The sequence below is a fragment of the Agelaius tricolor genome, unplaced genomic scaffold (assembly GCF_023055355.1).
Source record: "Agelaius tricolor isolate 1412-34295 unplaced genomic scaffold, bAgeTri1.0.p SCAF_2, whole genome shotgun sequence".
NCBI classification, from domain to species: domain Eukaryota; kingdom Metazoa; phylum Chordata; class Aves; order Passeriformes; family Icteridae; genus Agelaius; species Agelaius tricolor.
In genome coordinates, this window is record NW_027269262.1 from 79,586,394 (window position 1) to 79,609,554 (window position 23,161).

The 23,161-nt window shown below is 43.5% G+C and overlaps 1 protein-coding gene across 1 annotated transcript in view; it reads left to right on the forward strand.

Moving 5' to 3' along the window:
• Nucleotides 1–10,172, forward strand: part of EXT1 (exostosin glycosyltransferase 1) — a 181,000-nt gene extending 170,828 nt beyond the window's left edge. The window contains exons 9-11 of the mRNA XM_071421691.1: nt 1,195–1,355; nt 2,340–2,511; nt 4,683–10,172. Coding sequence (XP_071277792.1) covers nt 1,195–1,355; nt 2,340–2,511; nt 4,683–4,868 — 519 coding nt within the window. The 3' untranslated portion in view covers nt 4,869–10,172. The remainder of the gene's footprint in view (nt 1–1,194; nt 1,356–2,339; nt 2,512–4,682) is intronic.
• The last annotated feature ends 12,989 nt before the right edge of the window (nt 10,173–23,161 follow it).

Below are 23,161 nucleotides of genomic sequence, written 5' to 3' on the forward strand. Positions count from 1 at the left end.
GTGAGAAGGCTGACAGTAATCACCACAAAATGGGACTGTTCTCAGAGCAGCTATTCTTTACCTAACCTCTACACCCTTAACTTTGACTGCATTCTTGGAAGGTTTTTCAAACATTTTTGAGTGAAGTTTAGGTCCCTCTGGTACTGAGGGGAGCCTAATGTGCAGTGCAGAAACAAAGCCCTCTTTTTTTTGGGTTTGAATAGGACAATAAGAATTGTGTATAACTCTTAAAAAATTTCAGTCTAACTTGAGCTCCAAAATCTAACTTGAAGGCTAGGGACTGCCAACCATTGATACAATCTTTCCATATATATTTTTACCAAACTCTTGTCAAATATCAGGCTGACGATCCTTTTGCAAACTACCCAGATCATCCCTTTCCTAATATCACTAGATTTTGTTTGGTAGGATCATGGGGTAGCAATGTCCTGTCACTTCTCAATTCTCAGAGATTTGAGTTATTAGAATAGTTACAGCAAGACAATAAAATAAAAAAATGCCGTTGGCAGCATTTGAGCATTTGACATAGTCTTGTGTCTTATACAATATAAAGCATTTTTCATAAAGTTTAGGCTCCCCATGCAATTTAACTAAATGGGAATTTTATCTTCCTCTTTATTAAGCTGTATCTTGAACCTTTTTGGTCATATTGACAGTCTTGAAAGTATGACTGACATGGTCTTCAGAAGGCTCAAAACAGAAAATATAAAACGACTCCACACTGACTGTTTTATTTTCACTGAGCCACCTTTACCATTTAAAGTGCTTGACTTCTGATTTTCCAAACTGTGTTCACAGTGATTATAACAGTACGTTCAATGCACAAAGATGTGCAAAAATTTCAGTTTACCACATGGCCATTACCCCTTGGTGTTGCATCAAGGTATAAATACATGCACCTACACCCATTCTTTCTGTAACTTGAACAGGTTTGATGTGTAAAGGGCAAACTTGAAAATGTTAATGTAATGCTGTGATGCTCTAGACTCCCTTTAACAGGAACCATTAAAATGTGCATAATTATAGGGCAAAATGTCAAGCAGTCAGTTTAATTTACTGATGAATACACAGAATTACTGTTTTGCAACAGTTCCAAGATTTTGAACTGTGAATTAGTGGCAAGGTTATATTTTGTTTTGTTGACATTTGTTGAAACAGTTTCAGTATTCATTTGGCCTGTACCTTTGTCCACAGGTGGATTTTGCCTTTACAGTTTGGCAGAGCTTTCCAGAGAGGATTGTAGGCTATCCTGCACGCAGTCACTTCTGGGACAACACTAAGGAAAGGTGGGGGTACACCTCCAAATGGACTAATGACTATTCCATGGTATTGACAGGAGCTGCTATTTACCACAAGTAAGAATCCAGAGCATCTGCTATCTTTCTTCTGTATGAAACAAAACAGTAAAGAGGGGGTGGGGTGTGAAGAACATTCTTCTGGGGAGGGGGAAAAAAGATAGTAAGTGGGTCTACTTTTTATGGGGTAATAATTTAAGTTCTTGGTTGAGCTCTGGGGATCTGGTAATCATTACTGCACTTGTTGGGTCTCTTTGAAGTCACTTGTGTTTTGAGGCAGTCGGACTGCTCTTTTTAACATCAGGAATTACATACTTCAAAGAGTTCCCGAATTCATTAAGCTGCTTGGCTGAATGGCCTGTAGCATAGCAGAAAGGAGGTTACTTCCAGACCAGCTCTGGGTATGTGTTGGCTGACAGCTACAGACTGCAAAGTCTTCTGGCTACTCTAGAAATGTAGTACAATGGGCATGTGACAGTTCAGCATATTGCAGCATGTTAGAAAAAACCTATGCTGTTAGAACTTCAGCAGATCAAAGTCCTCTCTACATTTAAAGAAAAAGGAAATTCTGGAATCTCTAATCCACACCCCCACTAAGGAGAAGACAGGCCACAGGGGATGATATAGACCCAAAGGAGAATAATTTCAACAATGAGAACAGTAGTAGGGCAGTTTTAATGCGAGTTCTTTCCAACTGAACAGTTTGGGAAGAAAAGAGGGAGGATGAATTCATCAGTGTTGTCTATCACCTTGTAGCACAGTGGGGCTCTCCTTCCTCCTTGTCCATTATCTTGATACTTAGGCCCACATTGTTTCTTTCAACGTGGTTGCAGAAAAGGTACATGTTCTCTTTCTCCTTTAGCACTGTTTACTGTCTTGATGAGAAACTTATTTGTTTTCCCTTCTTGTTGGAGGGTGAGACCAAAGAAAGGAAGTGCTATATGGGGAGATGAGTACAAAACTTGGGTCTCAACTAAAATAGAAATGTCCTGGATACCTGAAAGCCCAGTGACTTGTATTAATAACACTGCTGTTGGTTTTCAGATATTATCACTACCTGTACACTCATTACCTGCCTGCCAGCCTAAAGAATATGGTGGACCAACTGGCCAATTGTGAGGACATTCTAATGAATTTTTTGGTGTCAGCCGTGACAAAATTGCCTCCAATCAAAGTAACACAGAAAAAACAGTATAAGGAGACCATGATGGGACAGGTATGTAATCACAGCATGTTTTAGCAGTTGGGATGTATTGATAATGTAACAGGTTCACTTCTAGGTTAGGCTTACAGAGTGGTACAATTCTGTCAAATATTTTTGCAATTTCTAGTTTAGCAGAACCGTGAATAGACTTTAGATATGCTTATTATAATGAAGAAAAAAGAAAACTGGCAAACATCTACGGTGAATGCTGCTTCCCTTCATAGTTTTCTGACATGATGTAATTCATGGTGATCCCAAACTCCTGAAACTGATGACTGTGGTGTCTGAATTCCAGTTAAACCCTAATTTTCCAAGTATTCTAGACCCAAGACCTAGTCATGGAATGCTAGAAGCATAAGTAAATTCTAGAAAGATTTTCTATTTTTTATTATTATTAATTAATATAATGTACCAGGCTGTCCCTGCGCTATTTTAAATTATATAGTGTGATTCAAGCACTGACACTGAACTGTCACAACAGAGATAATTTGTGATATGCAAGTGTTTTTTCCCCACAGGGAACATTTTATCCCACAGTCATTAGCAGCCATGAAGTGCTTCTTTTAGGTCCTCTTCCAGATACTGGATAAGCCTTCTGTCATTGCAGAAGTACCTCTAGTAACAGGGGTACATGGTAGTGTGGGGTCACTTGTACTCCTACCCTGTGAGAGAGCAATGAGGAGAATAGCAAGTCCTGCACACCCTGCAAGTCCTGAGCAGCCTCCCCTCTGTGCTGCCATGGTGTCAGTGATCTCAGTGCAAACAGCACCACCATTACTGGGGGGCAGGTGAAACAAGGACCCTCAATTTTCCCCTCCCATTTTCTCCTGGTAGCATTACTCAGATCTTTGACTGGGGAGTTGCCATGCCAGTTTGTAAACTGCATTATCTCTGTGTCACTGTGCTGGCACCTGAGGTAGCATTGGTAGCAGTTCTGACTCGTCTGGGTGCCCAGGAGACCTTCTGTGAACAAGAAGGTGCCATCCAGAAAGTACCTATTGCTTCCAGCTTCAGCTTCACCTCTCCACAGGGCTGTGCTTTGGCTGTTTGGCAAAGCTGGAGCATTCATTTTTCATCTTACAGCACGGGTGACTCGAGTCAGCCATGAACTATAACTCTCCCCTAAAGACAAGTTGTTCCTGCAGCTTTGGGAAATGTAATGGACCATGTTCATAATTCCTTGAAAGACAAATAAAAAATGAACATAACCTCAGTGTTGTGACAGAGATTAATAGTCATATGGAAATTCAGTGTTAATGGCCAAAATACCTCTTATAATCCTCTAGCAACAAGCTTTTACTTGCTCTTTAGCGGCTCTGTATAATCAGGAGGCTGCAATCAATGCACATTATAACCTACCACTTGAGCTGAACTGGACAGGCCTTATCACAGTCATTTGGCAAGTCCCTGACTTTATCTGTTTCTTCATGTTTTAATTTACATTCTTTGACTTTATCAATTTATATTTGTTTTTAAAGTATAGCGGAAACATAAGTGCTATAGTGGATGCATGGGACGTGGAACAAAAAACCCCAAGGTTCTCAACATTCATACTTCATCTTAAATAATAGTTTTATTATGTTTATAAATGTTCTTTAGGTACAGACAATGAATAATAGCAGCTTTAAAGCTGCTAGGGCCTTTTTTTTCCAGAGCTGCTGAGTTTCAATGGACATCCACAGGGATTACAGCTGCCCTGAACTTTGGAAAATCATGCCAGAATATTTTGCATGTATGCAGCCAAAGACCATGATGTTTTCCTTGGGTCAGAGTTAAATATGATGTAGTGTGGGACTCCAGTTCATTTTTTGAATCTGTGAGACAGTGCTGATGAACTGGACTTGGCCAGAGGGATTCCTGGAAGCACCTTGCTTTTCACTGCAGGGCACCTACACACAAGAGTAATGCCAAGCACATAAGGACATCTAAGTTGCAAGCTGGTTGAAATTACTTGTGTATAAATTCCTGCAGATCTGAACTGCAAAAGTTCAGGTTTGACCCTGAATAATCGTTTTCCTTCTATGGCTGAAGACCATGGGCAGCAACTGTGGCCTGGCCTTGGGTGTGCGCCTCTGCTGGAAAGCCATGGCCCTCTGTTTTTCTCACCATTCCCTCCATTCCCACCATTCCCACCATCCTGTGTGCCAAGGGTGACTCTGATCTCTGCTCTCCTCTCCTCACAGACGTCCCGGGCCTCGCGCTGGGCCGACCCCGACCACTTTGCCCAGCGGCAGAGCTGCATGAACACTTTTGCCAGCTGGTTTGGCTATATGCCGCTGATCCACTCGCAGATGAGGCTCGACCCTGTCCTCTTTAAAGACCAGGTCTCCATCCTGAGGAAGAAGTACCGAGACATTGAGCGACTCTGAGGCCGCTGCTGAGGGAGCCGGACTGTGCCGCCGGCAGCGAGCGCCGACCCCGCCGGCCGCGGCTGCACACCGAACCGCCGGCACGCTGCTGTCGCTGGGACTAGGTCGTGTACAGTTTCATTATGGAACATTAAATAATTATTTTTGAAATGATTGCTATGCAGGTTTAAACTTTTTTAATGATCAAAAAAAAAAAACCCTATTAAAAACAGAGTTCTTTCTTTAATCAAAATTGTGTTGGTTGTGAATATTTCAGAGCTGCCATTTCTTTTTTTTATGCATTTGATTGTCAGTGCAATTTTCATTCCTTTTTCCCGCGCAGTTAAACGCTGGAATCTCACTGGGAGAAAATGCAGCAGGTTCAGAAACAAACTGAGCACAAACAGAACTGAAGTATTAATATTTCTCGTTTACTACCAACTTTTTTTCTTGTTTTCCCCAAGCCAGTAGCAGCCCCTGTGGCTGAAATCCTTTGGACAGCTGGAAAACTGGAGAATCTCCAAGCAGCCAAATGAGAAGGCAGATCCTTCTGGTTGGGGACCTCTGTTTTAAAGGCAATCAGCCTTGCCTTGAAGGGAGAGAGGAGCATTATTGTGGAGGAGCATGACATGGAGCACAGGGACACACATGCACAGCAGGGCTGCAGGGCTGTGTGTTGTGCTCAGGGAGGCACAGCTGAGTGTCCCTGCCCATGGATGGCACAGCACCCTGGGGCATGGTGGTCCTGTGGGACACCCAGAGCCTGTGCAAGTCCCTGCTGCAGGCAGTGGTGCCTCTTGGCAGCTAAACATCCAGAACTGATTTGTTCTGAGGGTAAAAGAAGTGTTGATGGAAAGCAAGAAAGCACTTTGGTGCTTGCAGTGCAGGAATTTGGCCTGTAACTGGCTTATTTGAAATCAAAGCATGGGCTTCTCTTTTTTCCTTTTTTTTTTTTTCTTTTGGAAGTGCAAATATATAGAGACATTCCCTCATGGAGGTCTGACACCTGAAGTAAAGCATATGGTCAGACACTGGGTCCTGGCACCAGTGGTGTTCCCAGGCATGCTTGGGACAGGGTAACTCACATAAAAAACCTGCTTCTGAAAGATGAGTGCTGCTCATGCTCCAAAATGGTTTTAGCATTTCAAATATAAGTATTTTTAAATTGAAATATTCCAGTTGGTTTTTTTTTGGTTTTTTTTTTTTTAGTCCTTTGCTTATTTATGTGTTTATTTACATTGAAGAATGAAAACAGAAGCAGTGATTTGGGTCAGGAAGATGCCATTCCAGTTTGCTAAGAAAATAAGCACTTTAAAAATGTTTCAAACCCTCACATTTTGGGGTGCTCTGTAATTATCCCCACCCCAAGAGGAGCTCTGTTAAGTCACAGCAAGAGGGTTTAGTGCTGATGCCCAGAAGACCAGCAAGCCTTTCTATACCTCACTTCTTTGTAAGCAGGCAGTCTGGTAGCAGGGATGAAAAGTAGCAACTCTTCAGTCACTCCCAGTCCCATCTAGTAGGGATGAAGAGTAATTGGACCACAATGACCACCTGTTTCCTTCAGGCTCAGGCACCTATTTAATATGCAGCTTTAAGCAACTCACATAACCAGGGCATGCCTCAATTTCCTCTTTGTAAATGTAATAGTTACTGATTGTAGAGAGAATGCTGTGAAGCTCAAATAATTTCTCTTGCTGGTAAGATTATTATCCCTAAACAGAAAGTTGCTGTCAAAGTGAAAAGTACATGTTGCTAAATGTTGAATGCAACCTGACATATGAAGACTTGCAGAGGGTGCTTTGCTTTGCATATGTATGGCAGTATTTGAACAGAGCACATCAAGTTAGGACAGGACCATCAGGTTCCTGGCATTTTGTTTTAGAATCATAGAATGGTTTGGGTTGGAAAGGATCTTGAAAATCATTTGGTTCCAATCCCCCTGCCATGGGCAGGGACATCTTCCACTAGACCAGGTTGCTCAGAGCCTCATCCAGCCTGGCTTTGGACACCTCCAGCGTGTTCTGTGCAACCTGTTCCAGTGCCTCACCACCCTCACAGTAAAAAATTTCTTCCTAATACCTGATCTGAATCTGCCTTCTTTCAGTTTAAAACCATTACGCCTTGACCTGTCGCTACATACCCTTGTAAATCTGAACCAAATCTTTAAAGGAATCTGCCAAAACATGTGAGACTGCAGCTAGTGACTTGAGTTGCTGAAAGGAAGAGGTGCCACTTTCCCCTCCATTCCTGTTGCTCTCCTGCTCCCTGGCCATGCAGTCTCACCTGATACCTTCTGCCATGGTGGTGGCCACCAGATGCTTCTGTGAGCCCATTCAGCTCTCTAAACTCATGGAAAACTGTCCAGTGATTTATTGGCTTTTTCTAATACCAATTTAGAGAGTTAAATCAGCATGTGGAGAGAAATGTAAAGAGGCAGCAGTAGGTAGGCAAGGCCAGGGAGGGAAGGGCAGCAGGATATATTTCAGTCTGTGTTTGGGTGAGCTGCTAATTCAGCTGCCCACATCTTGTAAGAAGCTGAACCTCGCTTCCCTGTGCTCTCAGGTCTGTGCTTGGTGATCTGCATGGGAAGGTGAAATCCAGTGATTTTATTTTCCAGAGTGAAAGGCTCAGTGACTCCCATGACTTGGAGATCAGGTAGCTCATTCAAGGACTGGAACAGACCTTCTCCTTAGACTCCCTTTTTGGAGAATGTGCCAAACACCGGATGAGGCTTTCAGGGCTCACATTTTTGCTCATGTGCCATGTGCAGGGGAGTGAGCACCCATGTCCACAAGAGCATCTGCACCTCTGGGAAGCAGTCACTGGTCTGTAGCAAACAAGAGAGACCCGTACTAAAACAAAATAACAGTTTTGCTTGGGTTTTAGTAAATGCCATTTTGGGGGCACGTGGGTTGGAGTTTCAGTTAGAAAGAGAGTAACTAACTATTTTTGGAGTGCAGCAAGTCAGGCCAAGCTTTCAAGCTGTTTGACATTCTGTTACCGTCACTTTTTGGGGTGGCTGAAAGAGACTGTGCTAAAGTTCACTCTCAGTGTGATTCGAGGCCCCTTGTGTTTACTGATTGCTAATTAAACAAGTGACAATGGAAGGCTTAGCTCCAGAGGGATGTGGATAGGTAGGAGCATTTCCCTTTGCGTGTGTTGCCCGGGTGTAGCCGTCATGCTGGGAAGGAATGTCCCTCATGGCTGTCGCTCTCCGTGTCCGCAGCCCCGGGATGCAGGGGAAGAGCTGGACACAGACCCAGCTCAGAGACTCTGTGTGTTACACTCACTGTGGCCATCACTGGCCAGTGCTCCTGAGAACAGCAGGCAAAGCCTCCCACGTCCACCTGTGTTGGACAGAGCTGTGTTGTTTCCTTAGTGAATGAAATCGCTCTTTCGTCGTGTCCTAGGTGCAAGTTAATGGTTCTTTATTCTTTTTTTTTTCTCCTCTCCCAATTCAGATGGTGCTGAAACAAGGTTCATTCCTTGTTGCTCCTTTTGTAGGTTTTTTTTATTATTATTTTTCATTAACAGCAGGCTATGTTAGCCTTTACTTTACAGGTACTTGAATGCCTGATGACTTGACTGAGTGTTACGCATGTGGCCTTTTGTAAAGGTTACTGACCTTAATTTAATCAGGGGTGAGATGGGTGGATGAATGTGAATAGATCCATGCCATTAAAACAGAATAGAAGTAGGGATTAGAGTTTGGGAGTACTGATGAATTTTTAATTGAATTTATTAAAGGTAAAAAAAAAAAATAGAAACCCTTCCCAGTTATAATTGAATGAGATCTATTGCTGGAGAAAGGTTTCATGAGAAAAAAGTGACACAAAAATAGGGGCAAACTTCCAAGATAGAAAGTGCCTGGCACTCCTTGCAGTCCCTTGGGCCTGCACAAGATTTTATTTGCCCTCTTTCTATTTTGTGAAAATCTCTAATGATTACCATACCTTTTTCTAGATGTGAATGTTTAAGCTTTGTAATAATTTCATAGTGAACACACTGGTGTGCTAATGCATGGCTATTGAGCACTTTGATCTTTTCCATTGGAAAACATCGTGGATTTGATCAATTTCAGGTTGCAATTTTTCTTTTAGAGCCAATTTTGGCAAAGAAATTAATTTTTCGCCAATGAGCGCCTTTTAAAATAGCTCATTTACCAAAAGATGTCGTTTGGAGAATGGAAGTCATCATTTGAAGCAATGAAAGAAAGAGCTAGATGTAGACTCAGATTTTTTAGAAATCTTTACATGCCCAGTGTCCAATGTTGTGTCCTCCTCTTTTGCACTCCCCTACTGAAACTAAAGGAATACCATAACATCTGTTATCCATCATCAACAATTTGTTAATTCCTCCACTTAAACATCCTCTTACAGCAGAGGGTGGTTTGGTTGTCTGCTCTTTTTTTTTCTTTCTTTTTTTTTCCATTCCCGGGCGGGCTCTGGTGTCTGTTCTGGAAATGTGGCCTTCAAGGGCATCAGCCTGACAGAGCCATTTCCCTGGGCTTTAGTGGGATTTCACAGGATGCACCTGTGGTCTTCCAAGGAGGGACCTGCCCTATGCAGGGTCTTAGCTGGTGTCTGCTGGAAATAAAATTGCATCTTCCAAAATTTTGTACATCTCACTCTTGTTTAAAACTAAGTCAAGCTGGCCTTTATACCACTATTTTAACCGTCTTCACACACATTTTTTGAGTTGGAATTAAATTAGAGGGAGTTAAATTAGGCAAGGGTTAAACTGGGGGGCTGGGAGGGTATGGGACTCATCAGATGCTTTGAGATGCTCCCTCCCATTCTTTCACAATGTTTTTAGTGATTATTTCACAGTGGGTTAGTGATGATCCAATGGGCCTTGCGACCTTGTACATAATTCTGTATATTTATTTTGAGAGAAAATATGTATAGTGTTTGGATTATGAGAATGGAAACCTGAACTGGGAATTCTTACGTCGGCAAATGTAAAGCAAAAAAGCAAACAAAAATACAATCTTATTTTGTATAAAATGTACATTTTTGAGAAAAATTTTCTAATGCATTACCAATGTTTTCATAGTGCTGCCACATCTTTTTTAAAGTGTTTCTCCCTCTTTGTTTGACTATTGACAACATGGTGCAATTAAACCTAAAGCAAATGTGTGAATGAGAGAAAAAGAGAGAATGAGAAATTTAAAAGCCATATAATTTGGTTTACTTCATTAACCTGTATACCATCATAGGTTTACCATCTAAGATAGGTTGGTTTTATAGATAGTGTCACCAAAGACTTTTTTTCTTCAGATTTATTTTGAAAAGTTGTTAATAAAGGACGTACATTTCTGTTGCAGTGTGTTCTTATTTTTAAGGTAGAATAACAAATCTTTGGTTTGGTTCTTGAGAATGCAAATTTGGAAGCACAGTTGCCACATATCTCAATCTGGGGCAGTTAAATGAAAAGCTCTTTATCTGCTCTCTCCTCAGCTCCTCCTGAACTGAGCATTGGCTCTGTGCATATCCTGTGTCTCTTGTGCACTGACAAACATGTGGTGTAGCATGTGTACACAGTGTCCTAATGCAGCAGCACTGACAGGAGTTTGCTGTCCTACCTGAGGGCAGAGCTTTGGTCTGTGTCACTTGTGTAAAGCAGGACAGTGTCCCTGCAATGTGACACAGTCATTGGTAGGATCATTGACTTTTAGGAGTCACTGTAATGTGTACATGCAAAAACAATCACTCCACCAACCTGGAGGCCTTTGAAGACTGATGCCTGCAGGCTGAGGATATATTGATTTATGACCCATATTTATAGTTGGGGGGGGTATCAGAAGCCTGTCACAGTCACAGGGTTTGCATTCAGCCCACCTGACTCTATATGTGCACAAAGCATCCCCTCTCTCTCTGTCAGAGCTTGGCCTTGCTGTCTCCCTGCACAGCTGACAAACAGAACAAAGAACTGCTGGGGATTTCTCTCCTCACCTGTTTGAGACACAGGCTTTAGCATGAGATGAGTTGTGCCTCACATGTGCTGGTTTCTCTCTGCTGATGGTGCAAGCACACTGATTGCAGGATCTGCAGCACAGATGCCAACATCTGGTCAGATGAATCCCACCCTGAAAAAGCTCCTGATAACACCAGTGGGCCCAGGATCATGGCTTGTACGTTTAAGGGCTCAGTCACTGGTTTGTTCCCATCAGAGATGTTCAGGCTGACCTCATCCCTTCTGGGGTTCAGACTGCCAGGGCATGCAGAGGTCCTTATCCTGTCAGCCCATCTGAGCTGCCAGTCATGGAAGACTGATGTATCTTGGGAAGAGGTTGAAAGATGTGAGTTTGCTCTTCTGGTTTTCAGTGCCACTACAGATTCCTTCAAAACAGTGTCCCAGCAGTCACTGGTGTTTGATACTGACTATGGGCTTCTTCCTGCCAGAAAATGAACACAAAATGTTTCCCTGAAAATGATCTCACAACACTCCCTCAACACTTGAATTCTGTGGTTTTGCTATGTTATTTATACAAAACAGCTTGTGGTGGGATTAATTAGATTAAATGCAAATAGATCTGTAGAAGCCACCAGAAGGCTGGTGTCTCCATTGACATTTAGCATGGACTGACTGGTGTAGAGCTGTAGTCTGAAACCTGACTTTCATGCTATATTTACCTTGGAGGTGGGGATTTAAATGTGGGGTGGAGTGTGTCAGGTCCACATCTGCCCCCTCCAGCTTTATTTCATCAGAAAAGGGTCCCATTTGTGTGCTCCAGTGTGGCCCTGATGTCTTGTGAAGGCTGACTTAGAACAGAGGCTAGACAAAGCCAAAGAATAAAGTAGGGATTTATTAAAAGGCCTCAATGCACCTTAGCAGTACAAGAGCCCAGCCAGGGCTACAGCCAAGATGAACCCAAAATGGTCACAAGATGGAAAACTGGTCACAGGGTCTCTCACTTTTGTAAGTTCTGGTCCATTAGAATAGTGGAGTTATTTGTCCAGTTACAGCTTTAGCCCATGAAGTCCCATCCTTCTTGTTTTTCTCTCTTCAGTCCACATTGTTTATGCTCTTGGGCTCTTAGGATCCAAATCCTGAAATTTGGATCATTTGTCCTTGGGTCCCCAGCTAGAGAAGGAATTGTTTTGTCTACCTACTCTGTGAAGAGAGCTTACTATCCCCTAATATGAAGCTCAGAAGTACACACTAAAGCAGTACAGAATCTGAAAAATACAAAAGCTGAAATCTGAGGCACCAGCCCTGTGATGTGAACCAAAATGAGGTAAAGAAGAAAACTGGGATAGTGCCCTCAGAAGTGCCATGTTGGCCTCAACCAAACCCCTGCTGTCGCAGTGCGCCCCTCGGTAGCCTGCAGAGGAAGAGGAGATCAAATCCCAAACCAATCAGGTGAGTAGGATCCCTGGGGACTTGTGCCCACTTCATCTCTGCTCTAGAGAAAAGTGGTCCATAAAGGAAGAAAAGCCTGCACTGGAGATCTCTGTGTTGCTGTGTTGAGTGAGGGATTCCCACGCTGGTGTCAGTTTTGCCTGCTAGCCTGCCACAGTGGGAATGAAAACTGTTCTTAGCTGGAACACACCAAAGCCAGGTCTGTGAAGTCCCTGGGACCTTGCTTCCTTTCATGAAGTGAGGATCTGCCCCAAAATAAACAAAATCAGTTCAACTTTGAATGCACTCTTGAGAGCTTTTCTGAACAGCCTCACTGAAGCCCGTTGTGCTGTCACTTGAATGGAGGTAGATAAGAGAGTTGGCACTGACCAACGCCTCATTTAATTTTTGTTTTTAAATGATTAGCAGAGAGAAAAGAAACAAGTGTCTGCTTTCCCTTTCTAAAGCTGTTAGCTAGTCGTATCCACAATGTTATCGGAGAGAAACAGATTTTACTCAAGATTTTGAGCAGTGTGAGGTGACATTCTAGTCACTGCATGATATGGTTTATTCCACACTTCATTTCCCTGCATGACTTCAGGGCTGTGTGCAGGTTTTATGAGCTGCCAGCTCCAGGTACTGCCAGTCCTGGGAAGCTGAATTTGCACATCCCCTGCATTTCTATTGCGCATTAAGGCTGGATGGCTTCTCCATGCTGCAGTGGCTGCTCTGTGCAGCTTGGGCTCCTACCTCTCTCCTTTCTGTAATTAACTATTGTCTTGCTGGTGGTGGGGAAGCAAATTAGGGAACAGCTGTATTTCTTTGGAGAAAATGTAAGTTAAAGCCATTTCTGAGATTCCAGAAGAAGAATGTAGTGTTATCACAAACTGCTGAGGTAATGGCTGCAAAAGATACAGCACTTTCTCAAAGTTTTGGCAGAAATGAGAATTTTGAGCCTATAAAATATTTTCCCTCAAGTTCATCCCTTCCCCTCTACAGAGAATTAGATCCTATTCACAATCACAAAACAACCACAAATCAGTTGCTGGCAATTGAGAGATACATTGTGAGTTTTCTTTGTTTCTAAAATGGATCCACAGTCAGTTCCTCCTTGTATTAAGCACCCCAAGGTCTGTGGCACCCCAGGGAGGATTTGATTTGGTAGCCATGAAGATGACAGAAATTCTTCCTGCATTTTTAGGAAGAATTTAGGTTCTGTTAGGACATCTTCATAGAATCATAGAATGGTTTGGTTTGGAAGAGACAGTAAAGATCATCTAGTTCATTTAGACCATCTTGACTTGGAGAGATACCTGCAGTAACTTTGGTCAGATGTTTCAAAATGTTCAGCTATTAGTTTCCACCATGGTATGCTCTGTGGATACTAAGCTGGGTCTTTTTCTGAAAATCTGCCCCATTTTACAGTCTCATCACTTAAACTTCTGTGAATCTGTACAATGCAGTAGATAAGGTGTACATGACTCATATCCACACTATTGCTATCACTGATGGAGCATCAGGGAGCTGGGAAGACAGTATGAAAATAGACAAGTTATGAGTGCCTGAAACTGTATTCAAGAATCAAGAATTTAAAACAGAGTAATGGAGGTCAATATATCAGGAAAAAAGATGGCTTTTCCTCTTGCTTTGATTGGTGTAAATCCCTCTTGTTGGTGGTGAAGACAATGGATTGTTTTCAGCCCAAGAAAGGACAGAATTAGACTTTCAAAGCATGATGTTAAAATACCTTTTTATCCAGTGATGTCTTGGTACTTCTAGATAATAAAGCACATTAACAACAGCACCTTGTGAAAGACTGCTGGGAAAATAGAGTCCTCTGCTTTCCCTGAAACAGGCAGTTAAAGTGCTATGTTAATGCCAGCCAGTGACTACATTAAGATTATTTTTAATATCCAGGAAATTCTCAAGAGAAGCTAAAATGAAACATTTGTCACATTATAACTTTTAAAGAAAATGTATACCAGTTCATTGCAATTCCATTTCTCTCAGAACCTTAATAGAATTGTTGCTACTGGGGCTAAAACTGAGTCTAGCCCAGGAAGATCTAAAAATTGGGAATTGTTTATGATACCAAGCAATAATGTTGTTTTCAAAATCCATGAATGATTTAAATGCAATCCCTTTAAGTGTTGAAATCTGTCTAGATCGCTCCAAAGGCAAATAAGTCAAATGTAATTTTTTTGTCTCCCTCTCTTAGAGCAGGGCCAAATTCTGCTTTCAGCAGAAAAACACTGGAGTGAATCCAAAATTATTGTGTTCCTCATGCCTTCCCTGAGCCCCAGGCTGGGGTCCCACAGGAGATTAGTGCCCTTCCTTGGCTGTGAGGCACTGGGGAGAGCGTGGCTTGGCCTGACACATCCCCTCACAGGGGCTTTGCTGTGCTCATTGTGCTGTTGGGCAGTACAAGTCTGGAAGTGGGACAGGATCCCAGGTGGGGATGGGGCTTTGCCTCCCTGAATTCCATTCTAGGGCCCTAGTAACAGAATTCAAGTCTGATACATTTAGAGGGGTAATGTCAGTAGTAACTGAGGTCTTGAGGAAGATGTTTTTCATAAAATGAGATCAAGGACTGATTGATGTGATTTTTGGTCTTTGGGTAGGACTCTTGCTCCACTTCCCAACTCTTCTAATGATTTAGTCTGAGGTGAAAAACCATTTAACCACTCTGCACCTCACTGTTCCTAAACAGCAAGTGGGTATTCATAAATACCCTCACTTTGCAATGAAGAATGTGAACTGCAGGGGTTCAAAGTTAGTGCTTTCTGATCTTCAGGTGAAACATTCAGTCTGAAAGTAAATTTTTATTACATTGTGCAGAAGCCCTGGAACTGGTATGGAGAATAGGGGATAATAGGGTATGGGAATAGGGGAGAGCACTGGGTGTGGCTGCTTCTAACCCCTTTTGCTACAAGTGTGGTTGTAGTTTCCACTCATTTGTTCTATTTAACCTCTAACTGAAGAGAAGGTTTGGAAAAATGTCATGATTTATGGTGACACACAGCAATAACCATATCACAGTCACAGCCACTTACAAAAATGGTTGAAAGTCATTAATCCTGTATAACAAAGGGGCAGACTTTTGAGGCCCAGTCTTGTAAGGCATGGCTAGCCCAGCCTGTTGAGTCCCAGCTCATTAGAGTTATGGATATGCCCTGTCTGCAGGTCCACCTGTTCTGGAGGTTATCCATGCCCTCGTGTTACACACTTCCATGTGGTAGCAGGGGAAAAAAAGGCAAAGCAGTGCCAGGACCAGAAGAAGAGCCCAGCTTTGCCAACAACTATCATCTTTCTAGAACTGTGTTGTCTTTTTTATACCTCCACAGCTCTGACATTGTATATCCCCCAGGTGTCAGGTAAATGGAGAAATCTGAGCCTTCACACAGCCCTTGGATTTGAGCTTTCTGAGGACAGCCTGCCTAGTTTGTGTGTTTGGACTGATGCCGTGTCAGTGAGTGAAGTCCTGCTGTATTTTGCAGCTGGCACACATCACCATTTATTTAATTTTCCAAGAGTGCACCAATCTAAGTTTTCTTGGATTTTTATAATAAAAAAAATCAAACAAACAAAAAAAAACCAACCCCAAAACAAAAAAAAAAAAAAAAAAACCAAAAAAAAAACCAGCTGTGCTGTTTCAGTCAAACCAAACTAAAGAAATTATCAGAATTTATTTATGAGCCCTGACTGCTCATCCTGACAAGGCAAACTCAGTGGGAATGTGGAGTCAGTGCCAAGCTGACCTCTGGAAGGTCCTGTGGAATCCAGTGTGCTGGCAGGAAAGGGTGTGTGTGTGCGTGCAGCAATGATGGAAAAAATACAGAGGTGCCCAGACAATTTGTTTTGCATCCTGAGATTTTCCAGCAATGGCCTCTAGTGCTTTTCATGTTATGCATCAAATGTGATCAGCCACATGGCGCAGTCTGGTGAAGTAAATGCATTGGGTCACTAAAGTGCATTAAGTGCCATTTACTGCATCGATTTAATTCTGTCCCTGGTCAAACTTATAATTACTGTCTCTCTCCCTTATTGCTGCTTTCCCTTTTCCCTTTTCCCTTTACTGCTGAGCAGGCAATAGCATCTCTTTCCTTGCCCAGCAGAGTCCCTCAGCCTAGCTGATAGCCTGAGCCTGCTGCCCTTCATCCTGCCTTGAGCAACGCAGCAGATCAGAGCCTGTAGATCCTCCAGGCTGGCAACCTGCATGGGCTCAGCATGGCTTTGGAGAGCCTGAAAAGCCTTTGGCTTTTTTTACTCTCAATGCCAGAGCATGCCAGCTCTGCTACTAGAGAAATTCAAACCTGCCCACAATGATTTTTTTTTCTCTTGTAAGCGATGCTTTTCCTGTGGGAGATTTCCCTCAGCAGAGCAGGAGTTGTGCAGGATGGAAGATGCAAGTGTGTTAGCAGGGTTGGGATTGAGGCTGGAGAATGGATGTCCCTACCAGAAGAGTTTCCTCTGCAGGAATTTGTTTATGTCATTTGCACTATGGCCCCATCTCTCCCTGTGTAAGTGCCAGAGCAGATTGGAGGTCAGTGCTCAGATTAATTCTCCATGTAGAAAAAAGCTTTCTCTTTCTTTCCTTTTTCCCCTCTCAAGTACTTTCATAACCTCCTTTTTTACTAAAGAGTGCTGACTCTTTCCTTTTTCACTTTAAATTTCCAAAACACTGGTTTAAGTGTGCTCTGTCTTGCACTCCTTTGCAATTATTCCTTTTTATCTGGTTACAAGGTTATGCTACTTCAAATTTAAATCACATCATATTAGGAGGTTTTGCAAACCTTGTGTGAACAATGAACTTTTCACATGTAACTCCAGAATCTCCTTGAATCTAAAAGAATCCCCTTGTGATAGAAAGTTAGTGAATAAATACTCAGAAGTAAGGCATTTCAACCCACAGCATAATCAATTTCAATGCTCCAGCATGGGTTGGGCAGTGAGGAAGGTGCTGCTGGATAAGACCTTTGCAGCACTGCTGCTCCTGGAAGCCTCAGTTCTCTCCTCTGTGCTCCAAAGCAGCCAACTTCAAAGGGGTCCCCATAAAATATGCTATGATGCAATTTTACACACAGAGTACATAATTGTTTTTAACTGATTTTATTGTATTTCTGTTCAGGATCCACAGCTCCTGTCTTTGCCATCTGAAGTGTCCTCATGAAATGAGGCTGATGCAGGCCCAGGAACAGGGCCAGGTCTACTGGTGAGCTCCAGCTGCTTTGTGCCAATTCACTGACAAAGCAGCTGTAAGGCCAATTTTGCTGGGTTTATATTTCCTCTGCTGCATCAGAGTGGCTCTGGGCAGCTGGGGCATAGCAGAAAACAGGGACCTTGATGTTTAATATTTACTGTGTGTCCTCTATCAGGGTGTGGATCTTGCCTTTGCAAGGAGCTGTGTAGCACATCTCTCCTCTGTGGCTGTTGTGTATTCAGGGAAGGCATCTGGATGTGTCCCTCTGGGCCACCAGGGCACTGTCACTTTGCTGTTGGCAGCACTGCAGGCCTGAGATTTTCCTCACTAGGTGTCTAGTGTACTTAGGGGAAAGAAAGGGACAACCTAATGATGCTGAAGGTACCAATGAAAAGATAAAGGTGCCACTGGAGCAGCTGCAGAGTGAGCAGCCCCCAGGAGCTGGCTGAGGCTTTGGCAAGCTGGGGCTGTGAGATGAGCCCGGTCTGGAGCTGGCCTTGGCAGTGGGGCCTGCCAGGGCAGTGGCATCTCCCAGGGCTGATGTGGACCTTGGGGAGCCCCATCTGCTCCCCAGCTACTTCAGGGGCTTTCTGTGCAGACAGAGGAGGAGGAAAGGGCAGGGACAAAGGCACCTCACCTTCTAGGGAAGCTGTGAGATGAGAGCCAAGGGAAAGGAGACATCCAGGCTTTGCTTCCCACTACCACACTCAATGCTCCATTGTAGAGCTTATTTCTTTGTCTGCTTCTTCCTCTTCATTCTTTTTTTTTCTTTTTTTTTTTTTTTTAAAGATTCACATTTTATGACCAATTAACAATTAATTTGCCTAGAGAGCAAGTGAACAGAAAGATGTGGTAGAACATATGGAGGAACACACTGTGCTTGGTCCCTGCAGATTTGAACTGAGAAGCAAGGTCCAGGAATAATCAGTTTATGAGCAGAATAGGCTGGAAATAGACTTTGGAAGAGGAAGAGAAGGTAAACCAAGTTCCATGTCATTTCTCCCTGAAAATTGCAGACAAGGTGAAGAAAAGCCCTAAGAAATCATTAAAAAAATATAAGAGCAATCAGGGAAAGTGGCAAAGGTTTCCAAACTGAAAAGGAAAGACAAATTGGGACAGATTTTTTTTGTAAAGAGCAAAAGCATCAAAATTATATTTCACAGAATCACAGAATCAAGGAGGTTGGAAGTGACCTTTGAGATCATCAAGATCTCAAGTGACCTTTGAGATCATCAAACACCTCCAGTGACTCTACCACCTCCCTGGGAACCCATTCCAATGCTCAATCACTCTTTCTGTGAAGAAATTCTTCCTGATATCCAATCTAAACCTCCCTGGCACAGCCTAAGACTCCATATAGCCATGAAAGAACAGTGGATGTTCCGTCCTGGAGGATTTCAGGGACTAGAGGGAGAACAAACCCCAACATGCTGGTGGAGGTGAGAGGGGTGTGTGAAGGAAGTGAGTTGGAGCAGAAGGTCATTTGTTATTTGTTTTGTTCTTTTGCAAGGAATCCCTGGAGAAAAACGTTGTATGGGACAAGCTGAGGATTTGAAGAGTGGGAGAAAAAAAGTCAGCCTGAGTCTGGGCTGGGTCACCTCAGAAACTGGTTGTTTAGCCATGACAGCATGTAAGGGCTGTCTCTGAGGCATAGAAATTTGACTGGCTCATGTGATTTCCACTATTAATATTCTGTAACATGCTAATAAAGGCATCAAGTCCTGCTGCTGGACTAAGGCATGTTGGCCCCATGACTTCAGTGTTTGGAATGGAGGGCACAGAGGAGAGCAGGGAGAGCTTGCATATACCCTGGACTGAAAATGGGGAAAGGCCGGGAAATGACTCCAGCTATGGAGCTGGAACAGCACAGGGCCTGTTCTCCAGGCCTGAGGCTGAAGGTCACAGCTTCCACTCACCTCTACATTTTCCCTTCCCTGTCTTTCCACCCTCAAACCCAACATGCATGTGGTCAGATGCTGGTAGGGACAGCTCCCAACCGGTGCCATCCCTAAAATGGTGTGTGGGCGCTGTCTGGGGCCAGGGAGTTGGTACAGCCAGATCTACACCAGGCAGGCTGTGAGTGGGCAGGAGCACAGGAGCTGGGTGCTCTGACCCTGCAGAAACACTGCCAAGATCTTCATGGGCTCACACAGTGGAGCTAGAATACACAGCCAATGCTTGGTGATGCCTGGGGAGCTTGAACAGCCAGAAAAACCACCAGGGCAGAGAACATGCTCTACAGATGGCTTATTGCAGTTCTTTGATTTGGTAGATCCTGATTTTGCTTTTTATGTGTGTTGGTGGCGTTGGCTGAGGTGAAGAGGTGTCTCCATGCCAGCAGGAGAAGGGGCTCTCCCTGAGGTGCTCTGGCTGCTGGGTCCCTGCCCTTCCTTCCCTTCCACTCATGGCTGCCACATCCTGGGCTGGGAATGTTCTGGGCCAGGCTGCTCTCACTGGATCACAGCCACCACAATCTCCTGACAAGGGAATCGCTCCCTGCCTCTCACTGACACTTACTGGGCTATTCACAGACAGGATTTTTTTCCCCAAGGGCTCAGCTCCCATTTAAGCACCTGCAGATAAGGGCCAAATTTCCTGAAGTGCTCATCAGGCAGCTGCCTCCCCTGGGACACCTAATCATAGACTTAAAAAAAAAAAAAAAAAGTATGTTGAACTGTTCAGGAAGATCCAGCCATGTGGAGCAATGATTGCTCTTTATTTTACATCCTTAGTGTTGGGCCCATGTGCTGATAATTTCTATAGAATTAACTCCTTAGTTTCCCCCTTGGAAGAACAGATAACATTTTTCTTTGTGTTTTTTTTTGAAAGCTGAAGATGCTGATGGAAGATAAAGGCTTCAGATTTTGTCCCTGTCTTGCTGCACAAAGAAGCTGTTTGCTCAATTGGCACTACAGGCAAAAATTGAATTCCTGTTTTGCTCTGTGTTAACAGATGGGTACTGGATGAAGAACACTGGATGAAGTGTTAATTTTTAAACATATATGAAGAAGACAGAAGCCCACCTAGAACAAACCCATTTATGTTTTAAAGGCAGGTTAACATTTTCTTTTGGGCTGTTTGCTATCAGGGTGAGAAAAGCATTAGTTCTAATAACTAGGTTGCTGCTCAGCCACAAAATGATGTGTCTTTCTGCCTTAGAAAGAACATTCAATGACAAAAATAAGGACTAAATGGCCTAAAGCAGTTGTGTCCCATCTTTCAACCAAGAGATCACACAATTTAAAGACACTTGAGCTCTGCACACCCCCCAAAGCAGGGTTGGATGAGTCTATGGTGCATGAGAAAAATATTGTTGCCCTTGATCACACAATGGAAGAGGTTGTTGCAGCTTCAGAGATGTAGACAGGGAGTGGCTATGGTGAAAATGGACCCTTCGGTCTGACTGTGCCTGGTTGCAGTGGTAGATTTGCACTGGACTGTCAGGACTTTTCTCCTTCTGGGCACAGCTTGAGAGGACATGGGGGAGAGATATGATGCAGCAGGGACACATTCCCTTCTTTGGTCTATTACTGAGATGTTGCAAGAATTTGGCCAGATCACTTCTCAATTTCTGGCATCAGTTTCTCTGCCAATAAAACAGGAATGATGCCATCAGCTCCAAGATGGAGGTTAGAAAGCACTAATGAAGGGCTGTCTGCAATTACATCCAAATTTAGAAGGAAAATGGGCTCTTGTTCCCTTGGACCTAATGTAATAAATAAATAAATGGAGCAGTCCTGGCTTTATTGCCAATTCTATCTGATTAGATGGAACTTTATTTCTGATATTTTTTCTGCTGGTGGCTGTATTACAAAGGCACCCCACAGAACCAGCTTGACCTCTGGGTTCCTCATAATTTTCCTGGGTATGAAGTTACTCTCTTACAGAATTAGTTTCCTCAGCATGCTTTTGTGGGGCTGGTGCTTTAAATCAGGCAGAGCAAGCAGCTGCAGCCCTGACATGGTCATTTTACAGCTGGCTGCTGTTTGTCGCCTCTCCCTCTTTCCCAGCTGCCAAGTACTGTTTTACCTTTCTTATTGCTGTGGAGATGACATTATCTTACACTTGAGAATTTCCCTGCCATAGAGTTGCTCTGGATAATGTTTGTGTACAGATGATGTTTATGAAAGCCAGGGGGCAATTTACTTACTGCAGTGGGCACCATTGCAACGTGTAAAATCATCCTACACAAATACCATTGACTAAATGGCTCCCTTCCTTCTCATAATTCATTAGCAGAACAGGTTACCTGGGGATGGGAGGGAATCTCCATCACTTGGAGACTAAATCAGCCTGACTGCTTTCCAGGAGAGTGCTCTTGCTGGGTTGCACAGCATTGGGCTGGATGGGGGCATTGCCAGGGAAAACTGGTGGGCTCCCTTGTGCAGGTGGGCAGATGAGACACCCATGGTTAGCTGGCTGGCCTGAAAGCCTGGAAATCCACTGCTGCAATGCTGGCTGTTCCAACACAGAAATCAAAAGACTGATGGATAAAATATGTCCCTCTTTCTTTCTGAAATCTTTCCAAAGGCCAGGCCTGTGATATGGATTGGGCACATCAGTTTGCTCCAGAAATGGTAGATCCAGCTTGCATGGAAAACTTAATTACTTTCCCTGCCTGGACCCCTTGACTTATTGCTGTCTGTGGAAATCTGAGTAAATACTGTCTGGATTGATGACAGTCAATGGAAAAGAGCTTTCTCCAGCCAAGAAGAAGGAAAGAGAGTGTTGAGCCAAAGTCCTTCCTCTGGATGCATTGCTCTCCCAAATTCAGCTACTTCTGAGGAGCAGCTGAAATGCCTGAGGAGAGGTTGAAATGCCTTATCATGAAACCTCTGCTTTGTAGTAGTTTCCCAAGTTCCTTTTCCATATTCATCATGGGGCTTCTTTATGCCAGCAGCCAAATCTGACCACCTGTAACCACCCTTTATTTACTTTTTGGGTAAGGATCACACTTGGAAAGCTGATGTTAGCACCAGAATGGATGTTTGCATGAATTGGTGCTGCATGCAGGGTGGCAGGAAGATTCTTAGACTCTGGTGCTTGTGGTGTGGCTCTAATGATCAGGACAAGAAATCAACAGCACTACTCAGCTTTTAAACACACAAACATACTAAAATTATTATGAGAGGTGTCCCCTTTTAGTTATCTTGCACTTTAGCTGGGATTATAAAACTGCCTGCTTGTGAGAAGAAGTTGGTTTTATTATTGATCATCTATTGATCCATGCAAAGAGCAGGTTTATACTGTTTTCTTAATGTTGTGCAAAGAAAATAAAAATATTTATGGTTGGGAATACTTGTTTTATGCTCTCCATTATGTCAGTAGCCACCCACCCTCCTTTGGTGCTGCCTTGTCAAATTCATCAGGGCAGGGGAATTCCTGGTTAGCACTTACCATAGTGAAATCCTGACCTCCTGACTCCCAGCGATGGATAACCTCCTCATCTCAGGTATAAAATGTCTTTACCTCTAGACAGTGATAAAGAGGGTGTGTAAGAAGGTAAACAGATTCCTCATCCCTGGAAATATTCAAGTCAGGCTCTGGGAAACTTGGAGGAAACTGTCCCTGCCCATGGCAGGAGGGCTGGAACTAGATGACCCTTAAAGGTCCCTTTCAGCCCAAGCTGTTCCATGTCCCTGTGGTGATTCTGTGACAGGGATTTCAGGCTGGTGCTGCATGTGGTGCAGGTGATCAGCAGCTGTAGCCCCACTCCAAACCTGCCTCAGCCCTGGTGCCTGGGCTCTTGTCCTGGCAGCTGGGGGGTGTA